General features: G+C 35.5%; 1 protein-coding gene across 5 annotated transcripts in view; it reads left to right on the plus strand.

The window, feature by feature from the left end:
* GDAP2 (ganglioside induced differentiation associated protein 2) overlaps positions 1–23,239 on the plus strand; it is a 70,756-nt gene that overhangs the window by 23,495 nt on the left and 24,022 nt on the right. For all 5 annotated transcript variants that reach the window (XM_032249597.1, XM_032249598.1, XM_032249600.1 and 2 more), the window contains exons 7-10: positions 6,276–6,435; positions 8,450–8,606; positions 19,306–19,382; positions 20,592–20,668. In XM_032249597.1, coding sequence (XP_032105488.1) covers positions 6,276–6,435; positions 8,450–8,606; positions 19,306–19,382; positions 20,592–20,668 — 471 coding nt within the window. The remainder of the gene's footprint in view (positions 1–6,275; positions 6,436–8,449; positions 8,607–19,305; positions 19,383–20,591; positions 20,669–23,239) is intronic.

Genomic DNA, 23,239 nt, shown 5'->3' on the forward strand with positions numbered 1-23,239 from the left:
TCCAGTGATCTTTTACTGAGTGTTTAGCGTATATCAGGTTTACTATATTAGGTCCTGGGAATACACCAGTGAAAAAATAATGGTTGTTTCCTCAAGGAGGCTTTATCCTTTACTGGAGATAGATAATTCAGAGAAGTTAGGATAATTTTAATAAGTGCATTAATGGAGGTATGGGAAGGATAGGACATAACTTTAGCCTGGCATGGGGTTAAGAAATGCTTCCCATAGGAAGTGATATGTAAGTTGAAATAATTGTAAAAGGTACATAAGGTTTGCCAAGGGAGAGAGGCAAGTGACAACAGTCATACAAGCCTGAGCAAAGGCATGGAAATAAGATACAGCATAGAGTGTTTAGTATTGCTGTTGCATCAGATGTGAGTCTGACAGTGGCAACAATGAAAGTTAGATGGGGTAAGATCACTCAAGGCCTTGTGTCACAAGCTGCAAAATTTAGACTTTATTAATTAAGTAATGGGAAACAAAAGAGCTTTACTCGAATGATGTCATCTACTTTCTGTTTTAGCTGTGTGGAGATTGATTTGGAAAGAGAAAGACTAATGGCAAGAAGAGATAACAGGTGGTAGCAGTACTCCACATGAGAAATGATCAGGCCTGAACAAGGGCACTGGTAGTGTTAACATTTTAAATATTTAGTAAATAAATTCAACTGAAGTTGGTGGTTGATTAAATACATGTGGGAAAAAGAGTTAAGCATGACTTCTAGGTTTTTGGCTTGAATTACTAGATAGTGATACCACCATTGAGATAGAAATAGAAAGCAGGAAAAGTTTTGGAGGTGGGATGAAGACAAATTATTTTCTGAACACGTTGTCTTAGAGAATCAGTGGATCATCAGGAGCAGAGGCTCAGCAAACTATCATGCTTATCAGTTTGAAGCTGAGGGGTGAAGTCTAGTTCAGAGATTTTTCCATTTTCATAGGATAAGATACAAATGAGATATGGCTCTTGCTCTCAGGGAGTTGGCAGACTAACGCTGACACAGCCAGGTAAACAAAGATCACCCTACAGTGTAGCAAGTGCTCTGCTAAGGTATGCCCCACAGTACCATGGCAACTTATCATGACACCTGACCCAGATTTAGAGGAACAGAGAATAAGTCTGCCCTCAGTATACTTGGGAAAGTAATCAACATTTACCATCTTTTTCTCAAAAGTTATTTGTGAATAATTTATAGAAGAATAAACAGATAATGAAAAACAAGTTTATTAGACATTTTAGTAAGAAGTTAAACATAGCAAACCTCCTTGTGTCAACTAAATACTGTTGCACAAACATAAAACATGGAAGAATACTGTCACACATCCTTTTAGTAAAATGAGATTGTCCAGGTTCCTATCACAAAATAGTATGTGATTAAGTTCTTCTTGTTGAATGACTTACTGAATGAGAATACCAGATTTCCCTTTTGTCCTTAGAAATACATTGTAGCTCATGCCTGTGATCCCAGCACTTGGGGAGGCTGAAGTGGGTGGATCACCTGAGGTCAGTAGTTCAAGACCAGCCTGGCCAACATGGCAAAACCCTGTCTCCACTAAAAATTAAAAAAAAAAAATTAGCTGGATATGATGGCAGGTGCCTGTACTCCCAGCTATTAGGGAGGCCGAGACATGAAAATTGCTTGAACCCAGGAAGCAGATGTTGCAGTGAGTCGAGATTGTGCCACTGACTCCAGCCAGGGTGACAGAGCAAGATTATGTCTCAAAAAAAGAAAAAAATACATCATCAACTCACAGATTATTGAATTTGAGAGATAATCTAGAATATTGTTGTCTGAAGACTCAGAGTCTAAGACTTCAAGACCTTATACGGTAATTCTTATGATCATCAGGAGGGCTGCTGTCTATCTTGTTACATTCATCTTTGATTTATTTAATGATTCCAAAATGTTTTCTTCATTTAATTGTCTTCTCTTTAATATTATGGACTGCAAATGAAAAATTTGGAATTCTCAACTCTGTCCAATAAAGTTAAAAATATACTACACGCCAGAAAACCATAGAGCAATATCTCTTATGACTAGAGATGCAAAAATTATCAAACCAAGTCCAACAGAATATAAAAGAATTGTATGCCACCCCAAAGTGGGACTTATTTCAGGAATGCAGCCTTGATTCAGCATACAAGAATCTGAATCAATGTTATATACCATATTAACAGAATAAAGTATGAAAACCACAGGACCGTCTCAATAGATGTAGAAAAGAACACTGAAAAAATGCAACATTCTTTTTTGATAACAACAGTCAACAAACTAGGAATAAAAGAGAACTTCTTCAACTTGAAAAAGGGAATCTGTGGGGAACCCTTAGCTCACATACTTAATGGTGAAATACTGAAAGCTTTCTGCCTAAGATCAGGAAAAAGACAAAGATTTTCGCTCTTGCCGGTTCTATTCAATATTTTACTAGAGTTACTAGCCAGGGCATTGGGCTAAGAGAAAGAAATAAAAAGCACCGGAACTGAAAAGAACAAAGTAAAAGTACCTTTATTTGCAGACAGCATGATCTTATCAAAAATACTAAAGAGTACACACACACACACACACAAAATAAAACACTGTTATTTGTAGACAGCATGATCTTATCAAAAATACTAAAGAGTACACACACACACACACACACACACACACACACACACACACACACACACACACAATAAAACACTGTTAGACCTAATAGAGTTCCAGTGGGGTTACAGGATACAAGACCAATATCAAAAATAAATTGTATGCACGCTAACAATGACCAATCCAGAAACAAAAATTAAGAAAACAATTCTACTTATGGTAACATCAAAAAATAATGAAATATTTAGAACTGAAAGATTTGTGCATTTAAAACCATAAGACCTCTTTGAAAGAAAATTTTAAAAAAATAAATGGAAAGACATCTATGTTCACGGATTAAAAGACTTAATGTTGTTAAGATGACTTTACTGACCATTTTCCCTACATTGTATTACAGACTTAACGTAATCCCTATAAAAATCCCAACTTGTTTTTTGCAGAAATTGTCAAGTTGATCCTAAATGTATGATATGCAAGAGACCCAGAATAGTCAAAACGGTCTTGGAAAAAAAGAACAACATTGGAAGATTCACACTTACCAATTTCAAAACTCACTACAAAGCTGTAATAATCCAGACTGTGGTACTGGCATAAGGATAAATGTATAGGTCAATGGAATCGAATTTCTGACAGTGGTTTCAAGACAATTTAATGAGGAAAAGCATTGTCTTTTCAACAAATGGTATTGGAACTACTGGATATCCACATGCAAAAGGACAAAGATGGATTCCTACCTTAAACCATGTACAAAAATTAGCTCAAAGGAAATCTAGGACCTCAATGTAAGAGCTAAAGTTATAAAACTCTTAGAAGAAAGTGTGGATATACATCTTCCTGATTGTGGGTTAGGCAGTGGTTTATTAGATATGACACCAAAAGCACAAACAGCCAAAATATAAATGGATAAATTAGGCACTCTTATAATTCAACAAAAGACAAGCAAATTGAAAAGTGAACGAACGTTTTCAACAAACGTGTTGTTTCATGCCTAGGTTTTAATTTACAAAGGTGACTCAGTGAGGAGACAGAGAGGTCTATGGCAAGAAAGACTGTTTAAAAGAAAGAAAAGTTTAGTGTTTTTCAAAGTTTATCTAAAAAAGAGAGGTGTAGGTGCTATGCAGGGCCACAGGAGGAGCACTAGGTTTCAGTCAGGAGGCAGAAGCAGGAGTATGAGGAAATCCTGAACCAGGCCTTTATTGGGATTTCCTTGGGAAAGGCAAGGCAGGGCAGGACTTACAGTTTAGGACTGGCTAGTTTGAATAATTCCATTATTCTGGGATGTAGGAGTAATCTCTAGATTCCTGATACCTGACCCTGGGATGATTTAAACCAGGAGAAATATTTGCTTGGTGTGTAAGAGTTAGGTAAGGAAATGATTAGGGCTGTAGATTTGGGACTGCTTGGTTGGCATATGCAAGATACACTGTTTACTATCTTTAGGAATTAGCTATCCCTTACAGGGACAGTATTCTCACACTAGAAAGCTTTTTAAAAGATGTGAAAACATTATAAAATACAAAAAATGAAAAATTAAACGTAATTAACATACATTTCTTTGAAGAAGATATGCAGATGGCCAGTAAGCACTGAAAAGGTGCTCCACACCATTAGCCATTAGAAAAATACAAGTCAAAACCACAATGGATACCACTTACACCCACTAACATGGTTATAATTACGAAGGCAGGCAGTAATGACAAGCGTTGGTGAGGATGTGGAGAAAATGGAACGCTCATAGATAGTTAATGGAAATGTAAAAATGGTGCAGCTACTTTGGGAAACAGCCTGGCAGTGAATGAAAAAGTTAAACGTACCATATAATGCACCAGTTTGACTTGTAGGTATATATAGAAGAGAACTGAAAATACTTCCACACAAAAACTTATACACAAATATTTGTAGTAGCATCATTCATAATAGCCAAAAAGCAGAAACAATTGAAATGTCATCACCTGATGAACTGACAAAACGTGGTGTGTGTGTGTGTGTGTGTGTGTGTGTGTGTGTGTGTGTTTATGTGTGTGTGCATATGTGTTAGAATATCATTCAGCCATAAAAAAGAATGAAGTACTGGTAACTGCTACAACATGAGTTAACCTTGAAAGCATCATGCTAAATGAAAGAAATCAGACACAATATGCCACATACTGTATTCCTTGTTTTTTGGTTTTTTGTTTTTTTTTTTTTTGTTTTTTTGAGACCGAATCTCACTCTGTTACCAGGCTGGAGTAGAGTGGCGTAATCTCAGCCCACTGCAACCTCTGCCTCAAGGGATTCCCCTGGCTTAGCCTCCCGAGTATCTGGGACTAACGGTGTGCACCACCACGGCCAGCGAATTTTTTGTATTTTAGTAGAGACAGGGTTTCACCATGTTGGCTAGGATGATCTTGAACTCCTAACCTCGTGATCCGCCCGCCTTGGTCTCCCAAAGTGCTGTGATTACAGGGTGAACCACCACACCCAGCCCTGTATTCCATTTTTATGAAATGTCCAAAAATAGACAAATTCGTAGTGACAGAAAGAAGATTAGTAATTGCTAGGGGTGGGAAAGGGAGGAATGGTGAATGACTGCAAGTGGGTTTTAGAGTGGTGAAAATGTTCTGGAATTAAATAGTGGTGGTGATTATACCCCCTTTGTGAATACTGTATATGAAAAACCACTGAAGCTGGGTGTGGTAATGTACATCTGTAATCCTAGCTACTGGGGAAGTTGAGGTGGGAAAATTGCTTGAGCCCAGAAGTTTGAGACCAGCCTGGGCAGCATAGCAGTACCTCATCTCAAAGAAGAAAACAAACCAAAAAAACCACTGAATTGTATACTTCAAAAGGGTGACTTTTATGGTATGTGAATCCTATCTCAGTTTTTTAAAAAAGGCTGTAAAGATGATATCTCCATCTTTATATAAATGTTTAAAAGATGATGCAATACTGTGGGCAACACAATGTGAAAATGTAAGATAATGATTTCTTGAATGATTTCATTGTCCTAGGTGATTCCATCATTTTTTTATTATTTTAATTTAGTGTTTTTTAGTATAGTTTTTAATAATTGATGAGTAAGTCTATGTAATGAGAAAACAATTTCTGGGATGATGAAAAAGTAACATGCTTCAAGATATAGGATAAATAAGAGCACTGCATGTCTTTAATGTATTGCAGATTTATTAGTCCATGGACCAATCAATGTGGGAATTACAAGATAAGTTTTATTCTGTTTTTTTAAGTAAAATTAATCTTTGTCCTTAGAAACATTTTTAAGAAAGAGTAAACATCATGAAAGAGAAATCCTTCACAAACAACTCAGAAACAATACCTGGGTTGAATGGACCCTGCTGGCACACTGAGAGTTAAGGAAGTAGCATTTGAGCTAGATCTTGAAGGACTGTTATCAATAGGAAGTGAAGGCAGGGATAGGGACAGGAGTGGCAGGGCTTATGCATTCCAGGTTTAGTGACCTGGAATTGTTAGGATAGGCATGACATTTAACTTGACTAGATAACAATATTCTTATCTTTAACGCAGAAGCTGATTGAGGGTTCCAGACAGTAGTATCTAATCTGAGCTCAGAAGTGGTAAAGTCTATTCTTAATGGAGGTTATCTTCACAGTGTATGAACAGCACTAAGTGCTGCTGAGGTGTTCTTTGTTGTGTCCTGTTTTTCACAGAATGTCTTGCTTTTCTGACACAGGCTACTTACCAAAAGCTGCTACCTCTGTACTTCCCAAGGTCGTTAAAGGAGGAGAATCGATCATTGCCGTACCTACCTGCAGATATTGGAAATGCAGAAGGGGAGCCTGTGGTACCTGAACGACAGATTAGAATAAGTGAAAAACCTGGTGCTCCAGAAGGTGAGTTCTAGAGTTCTAACTTTTTAAATCTCCCTGTTAAGAAGCAAAAATAAGGCACCAACCACCAAAGAAGTAAGAAGTTCAGCTTAACCTTTGGAAAGCTCTCTGTTAGCATGACACTGCAGTCAAGACCAATTTAGAAGTTTTCAAGTTCTATTATTGAAATTTATTCTTGAAATTAAAAATAAAATTATAGGTGGATAGATACATGTCAAGTCTGTGTTAGACAGTGGGGATTAAGAGGTGGCTATAACAATATTCTCACCCTAATGGAACTTATAGTTTCATGCAGGACACTGTTGAGATAGTAAAGTACTAACGTACTTTTTGTTTAACATTTTAAATGGCTTTCAATATCCTCTTAAAAATCATGTTTAACGTTAAATACTAAGACAAGCATACTAGAACCATTCATTTTGTCTCTTAGGGTTACATACTGTTGTAGGTTGGAATAGCATGTAGAACGTGTTAGGGTGGTAGCCCTTCTGTATCTGCTCTGTGTGGCCCCTTGTAGTGATGTTCATGTGTACATATTGAAGGTTGTAAGTCCCTTCTGCAGAAACATGCCTCACAGGCTTCAGTGCTGGGACTCTCAGTCTTGACATCCAGCAGATTAAGGAATTACTGTGAAATTCCTAGTGTGAACACTTCTTTTAAAAATGAGCACCAAGCCAAAATCTTTAGGAAGCAACTCAAGATTTTTATCACCAGTACATAGACTTTTATCAGGTGGAGTGAATTATAAGAGGTTTAGCATCAGAAAATATGAAATGTCTGGAAACCAAGCTTTGCTGAAGGGGTACCCTTGCACTTTGGGTGAGCCTCCAGTATAATATATCCTTGAAATAATGCCAAGAGTTATTCAGAAATCCTCATGCCTGTGACTACCATAAAATTTTTCTTTCATAAAATGCATTTAGTGTGATAATTCTGATGAACAGCAAAACCTCTGAGCACTGGACAGTACATAAGACTAACTCATTTGCTAAAAGATTCTCTTCCCTCCACCATTCCCAGAGTGTTTGATTTGCATTCATATATCAGAAAATACTTTGATGTTATAGGCCTTAGTGTTCTTAAATATTTTCAAATAGAATGTTAAATCTGTTAAAATCTATATAACCAAGTTTTACTTGAGGGGTGTTATTAATTAAAGCAGGCCCTTCCGAGCTATTGGCCTGTCAGTTTGAGGAGCAGTGAAGCAGACGTGGGGAAATTCCAGCTGATTGTCCACCAGGTTGGAATTCAAGTGCGTGCATTGCCTTGGGAGGTTCCCCATGGTACAAGGTTTGTTTTGTTTTGTTTTCGCTTAACAGATCTACCAAGGCATAAGAGATAATCTGTTCTCAAGAGACTGATTTCTGCTAATCCAACTCATAGTGGTTGTATGGATAGATTAGAAAGCTAATGTATTAATTTGTAGTGAGAACTATAACTCTTATGGACCAAAATAACTGTGTTGGTATGACCAGTGTAGAAAACCAGGATGCTAAATTATAACTGAAATATTTCTTAAGGAATGTGGATTATACTCTGTGATCCTGGTCCATTCATCTTGGGATGTTAGCTGACAGAAGGGCTGGGGTTCATGCAATCAAATGCTTTCTCCTTCAACAGTGCTGAATAAACCTTCCCAAATCCCAAATGCTTGTTTTTTATACTTATTTTTTGTCAGATGCTGTGCAATGAGCCATCTTTAGACCCAAATACAATCTAATTACTTCTGTCTTTTTGTGTGTGACCACATTCTATTCTTTTCTTCCTAAGACCCAGGTCACCCTGATTTGATTTCACATACTGCTAAAACCTTTATCACACATGGACAGGCAGTTTCTTTCATTATTTCAGTTTTACAAATGCCTAAATCCGATTACAATTTTGTTCTCAAAAATAACCTTAACTCCACTTTTTTTAGTTATCTCACTGTCATCCCTACTGCAGCATTCACAGTGTGTTTCGTTTACTGTCTAGTTTTAGCGTAAGCTCTCTGTTGATAGTAGCATTTTTGTTACAGATAACCAAGAAGAGGAGGATGAAGGCTTGGGAGTTGATCTGTCTTTCATTGGCTCTCATGCTTTTGCTCGAATGGAAGGAGATATTGACAAGCAAAGAAAACTGATCCTTCAGGGACAATTATCAGAGGCAGCTCTGCAGAAGCAGCATCAAAGAAAGTAAGACAACCCTTCAGAGCTGTTAGATACGTAAGAATATCAGAAACAAGAAACGGACCTTACATCTGATGCATGAGCTACATGTGTACATAATGCATTCCAATTTATTTTTTATGACAATCAGTGAGGAAGACACCGTCCCCATTTTGGAGGTACAAACACTCAACGTTAAGAAAGTTATCAGTGGCCACAGTTAACATGTGGTGAAACTGGTATTCAAATACATGTGTGATTTCAGAGCTCCTACCCTGTGTACTAGAATTGTAGTACCTCTATGCAAGGTTTACATTTTAAAAGGAGAAATTGGGAAAAGGGAAAGGCAGTTACAAAGCATTTACTTAGCTCTACTTTATAATTAAACGATAAACTACAGTTTAATGAAATTTAAAAGGGCTTTATTTCTCCCTGACTTATCCCAAGGACCTTATAAGACATCCAAACCAGTTCTTCCATATTATTCTAAAGCAATTTTGAAGAAATCCTTTTAAAAACATAGAAGCAGCTTTTGTACTTTTGGGGAAGTTTTTCCAAAGATCAAGTCTTTGTAAAGCTAGCTGCTTTTCGAAAAAGTCTAAAGAAAATTTTAAAAACAAATACATAAAACTGTAAATGCCTACTATCCATTGCCTTATTGGGTTGATTGAGGGGTAGTACCTCATAGGGTTTTTGTGAGCATTCGATGAGATAATGTAATGAGCTTGAGCACAGCACCTGGTACTTGTCAAGCTCTTAAAATTGTTCTCTGTTGTATTGAGCAAATCAAGGCTTGTTTTATCTTTGAGCTTTGGTACTCCCCATTCCTTTTGAGGGGGCTACTCTCATCCTTCAATTTCTATGCAGATTTCAAAAGCAGTTGTCTCTGGAGGCCTAACTACCAAGTCTGGAACAGATGCCACCTCCTGTATGCTTTTTTCGTACCCTGTACTCACCCAAAGCATAGCATAGCGTTTTTTGTGCTGTAATGTAATGATATCTGCGTGCTGCCTATCTCCACTGCTAGTGGTGGTTGGACTACATGATCTCTGGAGTCCCTTACAGAATTAGTATTTCGTGTCTCAATTCCTGGTCTTCCTTTATTCCGATTTTAATTTAAAAAAACAAAAGCATATGAGCCACTAGGGGGCACCAAGGAACAGCTTTTCCAAATGAGGCAACCACAGTCAAATACTACTTTCAGTGGTTTCTAAACTTGGCCATATGTGTAAGACTTATCGGATGGACATTTTTCACTAATTACAGTGTCTGGGCTCCTCACATGGCTGAGATCTGGGATTCTTAAGTATCAAGTCTCCTTAGCACTCTTAAAAATTGTTGAGGACCCCAGAGAGCTTTGTTTACATGGATTATATCTATCAGTGTTTAACACATGAGAAAATATTTATTTTTAAATAACTTTTTTAATTTAATGAAAAAGATTGTAGTGTTTTGTATTTTTTAAATCTTGCAAATCGTTTAATGTTTGACTTAAACAAAGACAGCTGTATTCTCATATCAGCGTTCAAACTGCTGCAATAAGTTGTTTTGACTAAAGCATATGAAGAAAACCCTACCTCACTGAGATTATAATTGGAAAATGGAGGAGCATTTTAACAGTCTTTTAAAATAATTGGGATATTCTTTGATACTATACCAGAATTTGGTAGTGTTTTAAAATACAGTTGTCATGTAGAATCTCAAACTGTATCCATGAATTTTTGAATTCTATTATATTAAAATGTGTCGTTCTATCCTGTACTTTGAACAAATTTGATAATAATAATTTATAGCATGACTTTATAACATAATATATTGGCTTTTTGGAAAGCGTTGATTCATTGAATTATTTGGAGCTCCAAATATTGACACATTTCTTTATACAGTATCAAAAAATTATATTTGTTAGTAGCAATTGTATAGTATCACCAATCTCATCAGAAAAGTCTTTAATATTAGGAATGATCAAGCTTCTGATGATAATAAAAATGTTTCATATATATATATACTGTATATATATAAAGCTCAAGTTTTATCATTGGCAACAAATACTGTTGGTTTTCTTGACATGTCAGGGTCACTTTATTCATTTTTTGGGAAAACACCTGCCAGATTTTCATGTTGAATAACTATTTTTTATATGCTAGTCATTCTTTGAAGTAAAAATGGTATTGCATGAAAAAAAGCAACCTCACACTTCAGTATGCCAAAGTACTTTTTGTGTTCTTCCCATTTTGTCTTGCATTAATTTAAAAAGGTGAATTCTCAAGCTGATTTAATAAAATTAATAATTTTTACTTCTCCATTGAAGACATTCTTAAATGCAGCTGGCCTTTTTTGTTTATTGGTGCCACTGTCTTGATTTGTGGTAAGGCTATTATGAGCTGTTTTTACCCATCAGTTGCTTTTGCACTATTGGTACATATGTCTATATAGTGAAAAATCAAATGATGTTATTACAAAAATAATTTTGAACTTACAACCTCCTGAAGGCATTTCAGGAACTCTTTGGAAGCCTACAGACTGCACTTTGGGAATCACTGATCTGTGGTCTCTCACCGGTACTTTATAGTTGGAAGGAATTTTGGTGATCATTTGTTAATAGCTTTCCAAAGTGGAATCATCAGTCCATCAACATTAGAATCACTAAGAGTGCTTGTTAAAAATCTGTATCCCACACCAAACTTCCAGTATCAAACCTCTTGTCCTCCATGGAAAGGACTCAGAAATATTTCTGAAGAGTCTTAAATGATTCTTTTTGGCCCTAAATCACTGACCTAGTGTGACCCCATTATGTTACATGAGGTAAATTGTGGCTTGCTCAACTGTTACAGCTACTTAAGGAAGATCCTTCAGTGTAGCCTCTGCAGCATACCTCCCTTCCTTACCCTCACCTTCAACCCACTCACACAAGCCAACTTCAGAGAGTTGGGAAAGAACTGGAGACTTTCTATATTCACATACCAAAGAACTACCTGATTATCACCTTTCTCAAAACAACCTGTTCTCTTCTGTTCATTTTCTCTCTCACACACATACAAACTTATACACTACATATGTAACTCATTTCTCCATAAAATGGTACAGATATCTGAAAGTTTTAAGTTTGCCTTTGGGCTGGTTGCTTTTTTTTTTCCCTAAGTGAGTTGACTAGTTTTAATTAGTAGCTATTAGTTTAAGCCACTATTAAAATGAGTTTATATTCACTGATCCCACACTTTCTGGAAAGTAGTCCTATAGCATGTAAAGCATTGTCCTTTGTATTGGTAGATGGCCTTGATCTTGAGAGGCAATTTTGTAATGCAGTTGACTTTTTCCATTTTGTTTAGGAAATGAACACTTATTCTACAGGATAATATTGTAGTTGCAAGTTCACAGAGATAAAGTACTCCCCATCTTCTGGAAATCCATGAATGAGCCACGCTACCTTCAGATGTCAGAGGTATTGAGGCAGAAGTTCAGAACTGCAGTCAGGCTATGTGAACACATAGTTGCAGGTTTGGAGAATAGCACAGCCTATGGCTCCCAAAGCTGTTTGCTTGAGTAAGGAGCTGTGTGTAAACGAAAGATTTTTCTGATTTCCCATTTATGTGTCCAGTGTCTGTGATGATTGAAGATGAGGTCTTCATCTATAAAGCAGAATACTTCAGAGTGTTGTTAAAAACTTTAGACAAAATAAATTTAATGGAGTTTGTTTGAACAAAGAAGGATTGATGAATCAGATAGCACTCAAAACCAGAAGCGGTTCAAAGAACTTCAGGTTAGCAGCGTGAGCCAGAGACTTTTATAGGCTGACTGCAGAAGCAAAGTAAAGGAATTACTTGATTGGCTGCAGCTACGTGTTTGCCTTATTTGGGTATGATGCAGCTAGTTTTACATTTGTGATTGGCTGAAACTCAGTTTACTTGCTTTTTGTTTGTTTCCAAAATTAATCAGTTACAAGGGATTTCTCTAAGTTAAATTTTGATCTGGTTGTGTAAGTGTCCCTGGTGTGGAAGCAACCCTAAGCTAATGGACCTCCTTCTATTTTGTTTTAACAGTGATAACAGCAGTTCTCAAAAGTATGGTCCAGAGAGGAACCTGATACTCTGTTTTCTTCTCAAAAATGTGGTCCAGGGAACCTATACACTGTTTTTATAATGTGGTCAGGGATGGTGGCTCATGCCTGTAATTCCAGCGCATTAGGAGGCCAATGTGGGTAGATCGCTTGAGTCTAGTAGTTCAAGAAACCCTGTCTCTCCAAAAAAAAAAATTAGCCACACATGCTGATGCATGCCTTTATTCCCAACTACGCAGGAGGTTGTGGAGCTCAGGAGGCTATGGAGGTTGCAGTGGGCTGTGATCGCACCACTGTGCTCCTGCCTGGGCGAAAGAGAGACTCTGTCTCAAAAAAAAAAAAATTCATAGTGTTACTGAGACTTGTTTTCCTTCTTCATTCACATTCTCTCACAGTGTTCAGTGGAGTTTTCGGGAGGCCACTCAGTATGTGATATTGCAGTAAATTAAATACATATGCACATATGAGAATCTAGCAGAAATTAGAGATTTGCAAGTTAAAGGATACAACTCTTTTCTCCAAATAAGTCTTAAAAAAAAAAGTTTTGTTCACAAAATAGGTTTTTTATTGTTTTTAAATTAATATTTTAAAAATTTCTCTTTGTATTTTTAATATGAGAACTGGTAGATACAAATCACAAACAAAACATGTTTAAGGTCCTCAATAATTTATAAAAACATAAAAATGTCTACATTTTATATGGATATATGTTGGTCCTGAGACCAAAAAGTTTTAGAATTAATGGCTATTTGTTGAGGAGTTTATGATATAACTAAGCTGTAAGTCATCTGTTTGCGTGCTCAGCCATATTTGAGATTGTAGGTTGTAGTTTTTAAAATTTCTTTCTCTTGATCTTTCTAAATCAGGGTTTTATTTTCACATATTGAGTCTGGCTTCTGTTGATTATGTTAATTAGTTGAACAACTGTTAATTTTTTTTTTAACATTTTTAAAGTAAGTAAGTTTTTAGTTAGTAAATGTCTTTCTGAAAACTTTAAGTTCTTCCATCAGTAACAAAACTAAAGGTCACATGGATTGGCAATAGTTTTATGTCACTTCTGTAGTATTGCCTTACCACCTCAATATCTTTTCAAAATAGTTGTTTTTAATGTTTGAAAAATTAGACATGATTTCGAATCCAGGTCTGTTTTCCAGTTGTGATTCTGATTTGGGTGAATCATGAGGTAGAACTTGGTTTGCTTAAAATATTAGGAACTAGATACTCTTTTTCAAAAATACTGCTTTGAAACTCTTCGTTATTTTACAGGGATATTTTCTTTCCATTATTATTAGTGTTAGTTGGTTGGCTTAAGATTCAATTGCCTGTGACTCTTAAGTCATTTTTCTCAACAAAATCATTATCTTGTTCATTATTAAATATTTATTAGACCTTTACGCATGTACCAAATGTTGTGCTGGATACTAAATAAGGTGGCAAGCAAGACAGACATAGCACCCGCCTGCATGGAGCTTAGGGTCTTTCAGAGGAGAAAAATGTTAAATTAATTAGTATATGAATAATTGTTTAAATTACAGTACAGGGTGCAATAAAAGGATACAACAAGGATCTTAACTAAATCTAGGATGTGTCAGTTGTACAGGATCCGGGAAAGCATCTGTTAATTCCAAAGACAGAATTTTCCCTGTGCTATTGATTTTACACAGATGGGTTAGTTATTAGTCTTTTAAGAGTGGTATAGTTTAAGTTTTCTTCATCATTCAGCTGTTGGCTGTACAGGTGGATGGTAATTTATTAACTGGAAGAAATTGGCTTATATTAGCTTTGTGAAAACAGTACCAACCTCAGCTGATTGCAACCCATTGAAAAACTAATCAGTATTTCTGCCTTTAGAGCATTCTAGTGACTCCTTTTTCTGCCATTTTGTCACATTTTGTGTGATTATTTATCCATGATTATTATATTTACCCATAAAGTAATAGAATTTTGTTTATTTGGAATAAGAAAATATTTTGTATAGGATATTTAGGAAATATCCTGTAGGAAACCAAGAAACTTTTGAGTTCATATTTTCCTTTTAGCTTTGTTTTGATTTTTGGATTGGAACAAAAGATTGCATGTCTTTATTTAAACAAAACAGAACACAAAAAGTGAGGTGCTATTTATAAGAAATATAATAGAAAACATGAAATTTTCTTTGAATAATGAAGTTTAGAAAAAAGAAGGAAAGCATTGTCTATTGAGTGGGAAGATAAGAGTGCTTTTACTTTTTCTTCCCAGTGGTTGATTTTTTTAAAATTATGACTAAATAATCAAACTTACAACAATCTGTAGTGGGAATGGCAGAGACTTAATTAGAATAAAGAAGAAACCTTATGAAGATTGCAATCATGAGTTGTTGCATGGTCCTTAGAAACCAGAACAGGACCAGTATCTCAGCAGTGATTCTAACCTTTTCATCAACCCTTTAAGAATCGGATGTAAGCTATAAACCTTCTCCCCACAAATATGTTCATATAGATTTTGCCAACTAAAATCTATCTTTGGATCTCAAGTTGTTAATCACCAATCAAGGTTTAAAACATCTTAGAGTTTATACTATTTCTGTGTTCATACTATGGACAAATCAATTTTAGATAGATTAAGGACTTAAATTTTTTTAAATTTTGAAACTTGTGGAAGAAGTTATAGGTTACTATCCTTCAAACCTTAGAGAAAGGGAAGATTTTTAAAGACATAAAAAGCATTGACTACTAAAGAAAAAAATAGTTTTGACTATATTAAAATTAAGAACTTTAGAAAGTAGAGCCAAGCATAAACAAAGTGAAAAGTAAGTTGTAAAATGGGAGCAGATATTCACAAAGCACACAACTGGCAAATGATTAGCCTCAAGAATGTGTAAAGAGCTACAACTTGGTGAGAAATGATCAAACAACCCAATTAAAAAATGGAAAAATGATAGAAACAGGCATCTCATAGAAAGAGCCAAGTCAACATGAGCAGAATCTCAACCTCATTACTGATTAGTGAAATGCTTTACCATTTCTAACCTATCCAACTGACAAACACTAAAACACCTGACAGTAGCAAGTGTTGATGAGGACAGGGATTCACAGAATCTCATACACTGCTTATAGAAGTATAATTTGGTGCAATGTTTTGGAAAAGAGGTTTGTCCGTATCTCCTAAATTTAAACATTCCCTGTAACCTAGCATTTCCATTCATTGGTATCTACTCAAGAGAAACAGTGCACATGTATACCAGGAGGCATGCAAAACAAGCTGATGGTAGCCCTCTTCACAATAGCAAAACCCTGGGAACAGCTGAAATGCCCATCCGTGAGAGAGTGAATGAAAAAAATTTCTAGTTTTTATCTAGTATGAATACATGGCATATACAGAATAAGTATGCCGTATCCAAAATTCTTGGGACCCGAAGTGTTTCACATTTCTGATTTGTTTGGATTTTGAAATATTTTTATTATACTTACTAGTTGAACATCCCAAATCCCAAAAATTCAAACTCCAAAATGTTCTAGGGAGCTTTTTTTTTTTTTTTTTTTATCATGTTGGCCCTCAAAGTTTTGGATTTTGGAACATTTCAGATTTTACATTTTTGGATTTGGGATGCTCAATCTGTAATTGTACAAATCAGTCAACAACATTGAAATCAGTGACGGGGTGAATGTTAGCAGTATGCTAAGTCAAAAACATAAGACCCAAGAGATTACATATACCATGAAAAGCTTTTTTTAATAGTTAAAAACAACCAAAAAACAATGTCTTACACTGACTACATGTAGATGAATTTAAAACAACATAAAAAGGGAAACAATAAATGATTAACTTGGAATTCCAGATAACGGTGGGAAGTAACATGGGATTAGATGAAGTTTACTGTGAAAGTGCTAATTTTTGTTGTAGTGGTAGATTTTAGGGTGCTTATTACTTCATTAAAGATAAATAATTATATAACTAGTCTTCTAAGTGGACTATGCATATACCAGTTATGCGAGTGTGTTGAATCAAGGATGATTTATTCCATTTTGTACCCCTGAGTTCCAATTTTAAAAAATTTTTTTCAGAGTTCATTGAATATAGATAGATATTCATGTCATATTCAGTGTCAGGAACTACCCTAGGGATTGGCTGGAAATACAGAGACAAGCATGACATAGTCTCTATTTGGTGGTATGATGTAATAGAAATAGCCATTCTAGTAAGTGTGTGAAGTCTTGCACTGAACATGGTGGAAGTCTTTGGGGATTCAAAGAAGGGAGCATTAGTTTCTACAACGTATCTAGAATTTGCCTCCACTCTACTCCCTCTCACCCCACCTCCTACCCCACCACAGTTCCCTTCTCTGCATACATATTTGACTGATAGAGTATTTAGACTTCTGGTGGGTTGTCTCTCTTGTTCTGTCTTACTACAAAGTTAATTTTCTTTGTGCTGTAATATGTCTGTCTCATATATGCAACTTTAAACTCTTTGAAGTCATGAGCATTTTTTAAATTCCTCTGAGGCCCCAAAATATCTTGCATAATACTCATGTTGATTATTCAATTTAGCGAAGAATTTAGTACCTACGATGATACAAACATTGCATTTATTCAAGAAATCTTTGAAAAATGACCCAATGGATACATGAACAGAGTATAGAAGTTAATAGGTATTAATCAAATTCCTGTTTATTGCTTTGTGCTAGGACCTATGGCGCTCATATAATGTAATATATATTTTGCTGTTTAGTCTCATTATGGAGATGACTTAAACAATTAGAAAATATAGAATGATTTAAAAAACAAAATAAACTTCCTACTTTTATTCTTCACTCCCACATTTTCGATGTCATAATTTACACTTTTGTGTTATTTTTGTCTTTTAACAAATTGTTGCTATTATTTTTATAATAGTTTTGTCTTTTAACCTTCATACTGAAGATATAAGACAGTATGTTAAGGGAAGTAAGCCAAGCAGGGAAAAACAAATACAGCATGATCTCACTTAATTGTGGAACCTAAAAAAACGACTCAGAGAAACAGAGAATAAAGTGGTTATCGGAGTCTGGAGGTATTAGAGTGGGATTGGGGAGATGTTGGTCAAATAATACAAACTTTCAGTTAGATGGTAGAAATAAGAGATTTATTATACAATATTGTGACTATAGTTAATAACAATGTGTTGTATACTCGAAAATTGCTAAGAGAATACATTTTAAGTGTTCTCACCAAAAGAAATGATAAATATGTGAGGTTAGCCATTTTATAATGTACGTCATGTACATTATCTGTCAAAGAAAATAATTTAAGTAAAAAAAAATAGACTTTTGATTTAGTGTAAATAGGAAATGACTGAAAATATGGAATAGTGCATATGATTTAGGGAGGACAATAAACATAGGCATTTTCTTGACTTTGAAATTATATTTTAAAACAAAACTAAAAGCTGCTGTCTTTGACTTTTCAATTTGCATAGATTGGTAATTTGAGAAGGCAGTCAATAGAACTAATGCAGTGCCACTATGTTTTTCGCAAGCAGTAACAATTTCTGGGAAACTAGCAGATGTGTCACTTGTTGATTTCAGTCTGTACCTGATAGAATTCCCATTAAATATTTTTGGTTGAGTAATTGTACTTTATAACTGAAAGATGTTCCTCCCATATGAACAGCATTTTGCAAATGAGGAAACTGAAATCCATAAAGGTAAAAAGACTTTAGTAAGTTTGCACCGAAAGCAGTAGGACTAGAAGCCAAATCTCCCCTCTCCTAGTTAAGCTTTTTGTTGTTGTTGTTACTGGATCTACACACTTCAGAGTTGCTTTTCATACATTTAGGTGTCTTGAAAGCTTTTTCACTATCAAGTAAGTGGCACTTTTAATTTCAAGAAATTAATATGATATAGTAGAAAAAGCACTGACCTTTCCAGAAATCTAGAGACCTGAGTGCGACTTCAAATTCAGCTCTACCATTTAATAGGCTGGGAAGTCTGAGGTGAACTTGACCATTAATCTTTTGGATATCATTTCCATCTGCGAATCTTTACTGTCTCTTCCAGCTTTAACACCCTCTTAGTCAAAAGCCAAACCGCAGTCCACATGATCTGGCCTGTGGGATATCAGTACAACTAGTTTGATTAACTGATGATTAAATATGCCAGGACTTCCCAGATACACTTACCCAACTCCTTTGTGATCCCACATAATATGTACAGCATTTGCCTGTTTTTCCCCTCGAAAGTGAACTTCTTGAGGGAGGCAACCATGTCCTTTCATGATCGTATTCTCCGTAACCATCATAGAGTAAGCACACAAATCTTTGTTGAATGAGTGAGCGTCTGTTTTGGAGACCTGCCATTGCTTTGGGCTTTCTCTATATATGTTTTTAGTAAAGGAAAATGATAGTATTTTAAAACAAGGTTAGTTTGAATACTTGGTATCTGAGCCATTTACCTGTACAATCTTTATCTGATCATACAGATTTTTAAAATAATGAACACCTTCCTTTCTCAATAATTCATCTATGTTTATTTTATGAATAACATGTAGTAGAGAGTCTACATGGTTTAATGCTTCTTTAACCCATTCTTCATTATAATGAAACATATATTTGAAAATTTTTAGGGTCAGGGAACAGTATTAAAAATTGGTCCCATTTGTAAATTTAATTTCCAAGGGTTTATTATAATGATTATATCGTTTATTTCTCTAGTTATAATCGCTGGTTATGTCAAGCAAGATCTGAGGATCTGTCTGATATTGCTTCTCTAAAAGCCTTATACCAAACAGGTGAGCTTAAATACATGGTAACTTATTCTTTCACTAATTAAGGGCCCCCTACCAAGCATGCTATTTGAGAATTTATTTTTCTCTGATTTCATTTATTGTATCTATAAAATGAACAAAATAGTTTTATACTAATGAAGATAGTTTTGCCTGTCATCAAGATCTTAAAAGTAACATCCAAATCTATAAAATTTTCAACTTACAGTTCAGCATTGGCCAACTTTCTTTCATGATAGTGTCTCTCTTCTTTTAAAAAATGTTTCTGCTTTTATAAGTACCATATACTTGCTACTACAAAATTCAAACCTTATGTAAATATATGATGGAGACAGTGAAAGTTTCCAGATTGCCACTCCTTCTCCATTCTGTTTCTTTTTCAGACAGTACTTTTTAGTAATTTTCAGATTTGAGTGCTATTTAGTTTTTCCTGGATCACTAATGTCATTATACATTGTAGTGAGCTTAAGCAAAAAGCTATTTATAAAAATGTCTGGGGGACTGGGCATGGTGGCTCATACCTGGAATCACAGCACTTTGGCAGGTGGAGACAGGAGGATCATTTGAGACTTGGAGTTCAATACCAGACTGGGCAACATAGTGAGACCCCATCTCTACAAAAAAAAAGTGAAAAAATTAGCCAGGTGTGGTGATACATGTCTGTAGTCCCAGCTACTTTGGAGGTTAAGATGGGAAGATTGCTTGATCCCAGGAGTTGGAGATGGAGACCACAGTGAGCTATGATCACACCACTGTCCCAGCCTGGGTGACAGAGCAAATTCCTGTCTCTAGAAAATAATAAAATATTTTAAAAGATCTTTGGCTGTTTGTTCTTGATTTAAAATATTTAAGAGGTCTTCTCTTAAAAAGACAATGATCAGGCTGGGCGTGGTGGCTCACGCCTGTAATCCCAGCACTTTGGGAGGCTGAGGCGGGTGGATCACTTGAGGTCAGAAGTTCAAGACCAGCCTGACCAACATGGTGAAATCCTGTCTCAAAAAAAAAAAAAAAAAAAAAGGACAATGATCAAAACTTCATGAAGTTTTTTTTAGAAAAGGTGTTGAAAAAAAAATTGGAAGATGAAATTTGAGCAACTTATACTTCTTGTTTTCAATGTTTTAAATTCATGTAGAATATTTTATAAAGTCAGAACCCAAGACAAATAATATTCTTGGAATGAAGTTTCTGGGTGCTGATTACATTTCCTGTTTATAGGTGTTGATAACTGTGGTCGAACAGTGATGGTGGTAGTTGGAAGAAATATTCCTGTAACATTAATAGATATGGATAAGGTAAGCCATAAAAGGGCTCTGTTTTACAAATATTGTTGATTGAAAAATTAAGTAGTATATGAATTTGGAATCAACACCTACAATATGAGTCGAGGCTGAATTGTGTATCACTGACAGAGGAGCAAACTTGGTTCTAGAGTAGACCTGTATCATTTCAGGTCGATTGGGGTCTGATTTTTTCTCTGTCCAAGAGATAAAAATACTGGAATACGGTAATATGATCTCCAAAAACACAGCTGCTTTGTTTTGGATATGATGTAACTAGTAAGTGGTTAGAATCTGTATTATAATTGTGTAATCAAATTCTGACTTTTTTTGAAAAAAGAAAAATTAATGTTTGAGTATCTAGTATAAGAGAAAAAAACAGAAATGTAGTTTACCCAAGATAGCATAATTCTATAATCCCTTCATTTGGAGTCAAAGAGCAGAAGTGGATGATTCATAAAAGAAAAATGATTATAACTGGCAGATAAAAATAAGAAAATATTCAACCTGATTAGTAGTCCAAAAAAGGGGAATTTAAATGAGATACCTTTATTCACCTTCAAAATTAGCCATAACTCTTAAGTAATGGTTATTGTCATCAAAGATGAATTGAAACTATAAAAGTAATCACATCCATCGATCCATTAATTCCATTTGTGAAAACTTATACTAAGGAAATAAACCAAAGTTTGGAAGTAGCTGTAGGCCCTGACACTGTTTAAAGCAGGACACTCATACAAGGGGAAATTGAGCCCACAAGATAAATATAGAGAATCCTGGAACACCAGTTTTTTAGGAACCGACTTCAAAGGATAATAACTTTAACTGATCAGTAATTATTAACCACAGTAAAAAATTATATACTTAAAAAAGCAAAATTACATGGAATTTAAGATAAAACAGTTGTATAAAAGCTGATAATTGCTTCTGGTGGTTGCTTCTGGTGGTTGCTGGTGTTTTGGTAAAAAAACGTTGTGAGACCACTGAACCTGGCATGTTATTCGCAGGGTTATTTGTAGCAGAAAGTTAAACTTAAATTCCTAACAGATAATCATGGTACATTCAAATCAGATATTCTGTAATCCTTATAAATTATGGTTATAGAGGTAAGTACTATAGAGAAATGTTTAGAATATAATTTAATAAGAGAAACAGTGATACATTAAATTGTATTTACATTGACCTTAATTGAGTTGTTTGTTTGTTTGTTTCATTTTGTTTTTAAACACAAAAACAAGGAAAATATCTCAAGGAAAGGGATTTCATGGTTTGGGGCAGAATTTGTCTTTCACATTTTTTGTTCATGTGAATATACCTTTATATAGTGAAATAACTTAAGAAATTGAATTTGAAGCCAAAAAGGAGTATCCTAATTGCCCTGGGGTGGGGTTAGGGAATGGACAGAAAGAGGATGAAGCAGCCATCTGGTAAGAGGAGAAAAAAGAATAATGAAAATATGCATACACCCATATGTGGTAGATCATGCCTGTAATCCCAGCACTTTGGGAGGCTGAGGCAGGCAGATTTCTGGGGTCCAGGAGTTCGAGACCAGCCTGGGCAACATGACGAAATCCTGTCTGTATGAAAAATAAAAAAATTAGCCAGGCATAGTAGCACATACCTGTAGTCCAGCTACTTTGGAGACTGAGACAGGAGGATCATTTGAGCCTGGAATGCAGAAGTTGCAAGGTCTCCGCAACCAAGATCGTGTCATTGCACTCCAGCCTGGGTGGCAGAGAGAGATCCCATCTCAAACAAAACACACACACACACACACACACACACACACACACACGCCCGAGCACGCACGCGCGCACACAGACACACACACACACACACACACACACGCCCGAGCACGCACGCGCGCACACAGACACACACACATACAGAGGGAATAACTAAATTGATAAAAATTATACCATTAGTAAGTTTCAATTTGTAATCATTTGTGTTATTAATAATCAGCATGACACTCATTTTTATGATGTGATTATTGCCAATAAAACCATAAATCCTTGCATTTGATTTTGATGTGTTCTGGATACTCACAATGTATCATTTCCTGTAAAATATGGAGACAGCTGATGATAATAATGTTACCAAAGCAAGTAATGAGTGGAAAGATACTGTGTTTTCTTAATGCACTCCTCTTCTGCTCCTAATCCAGGTTAATCCAACCATGTTAATGTCAAGGCCTCACCTGAAGAGGAATTGGCAAACAGTTTGTTTTATAATTATCCTTCGATTGTTACCTCTTCCTTTTTCTACGTGATTGTTTACAGCTAAACCACTGGGTCATACTGGCCCTGCCTATATTGTATCTGTGTTTTGTTTTTGGTGTTTCTTTTAAATTTTTCATTGTTGTAATGGAATATTTCTATAACCGATTTGGGTCACATTAAATTTGAGTCTTTCAGAGCTCTAGAAATGCTTCCCAGCCTATTGCCCCTCTACTGATTAAACCTCTCAGTGTCCTCCTTCAGATCAGCGCTAAAGATCTAAAAAAATTAGCTCTCAGGTGAATCATGTGAGGCACTTATATCTTTTTATTGTAATTCTTGGTTATGTGCAGGCCATAAGTCTGTT

Source organism: Sapajus apella, unplaced genomic scaffold, assembly GCF_009761245.1.
Source record: "Sapajus apella isolate SASKATOON/1434 unplaced genomic scaffold, GSC_monkey_1.0 scaffold69, whole genome shotgun sequence".
Classification (NCBI taxonomy): Eukaryota; Metazoa; Chordata; class Mammalia; order Primates; family Cebidae; genus Sapajus; species Sapajus apella.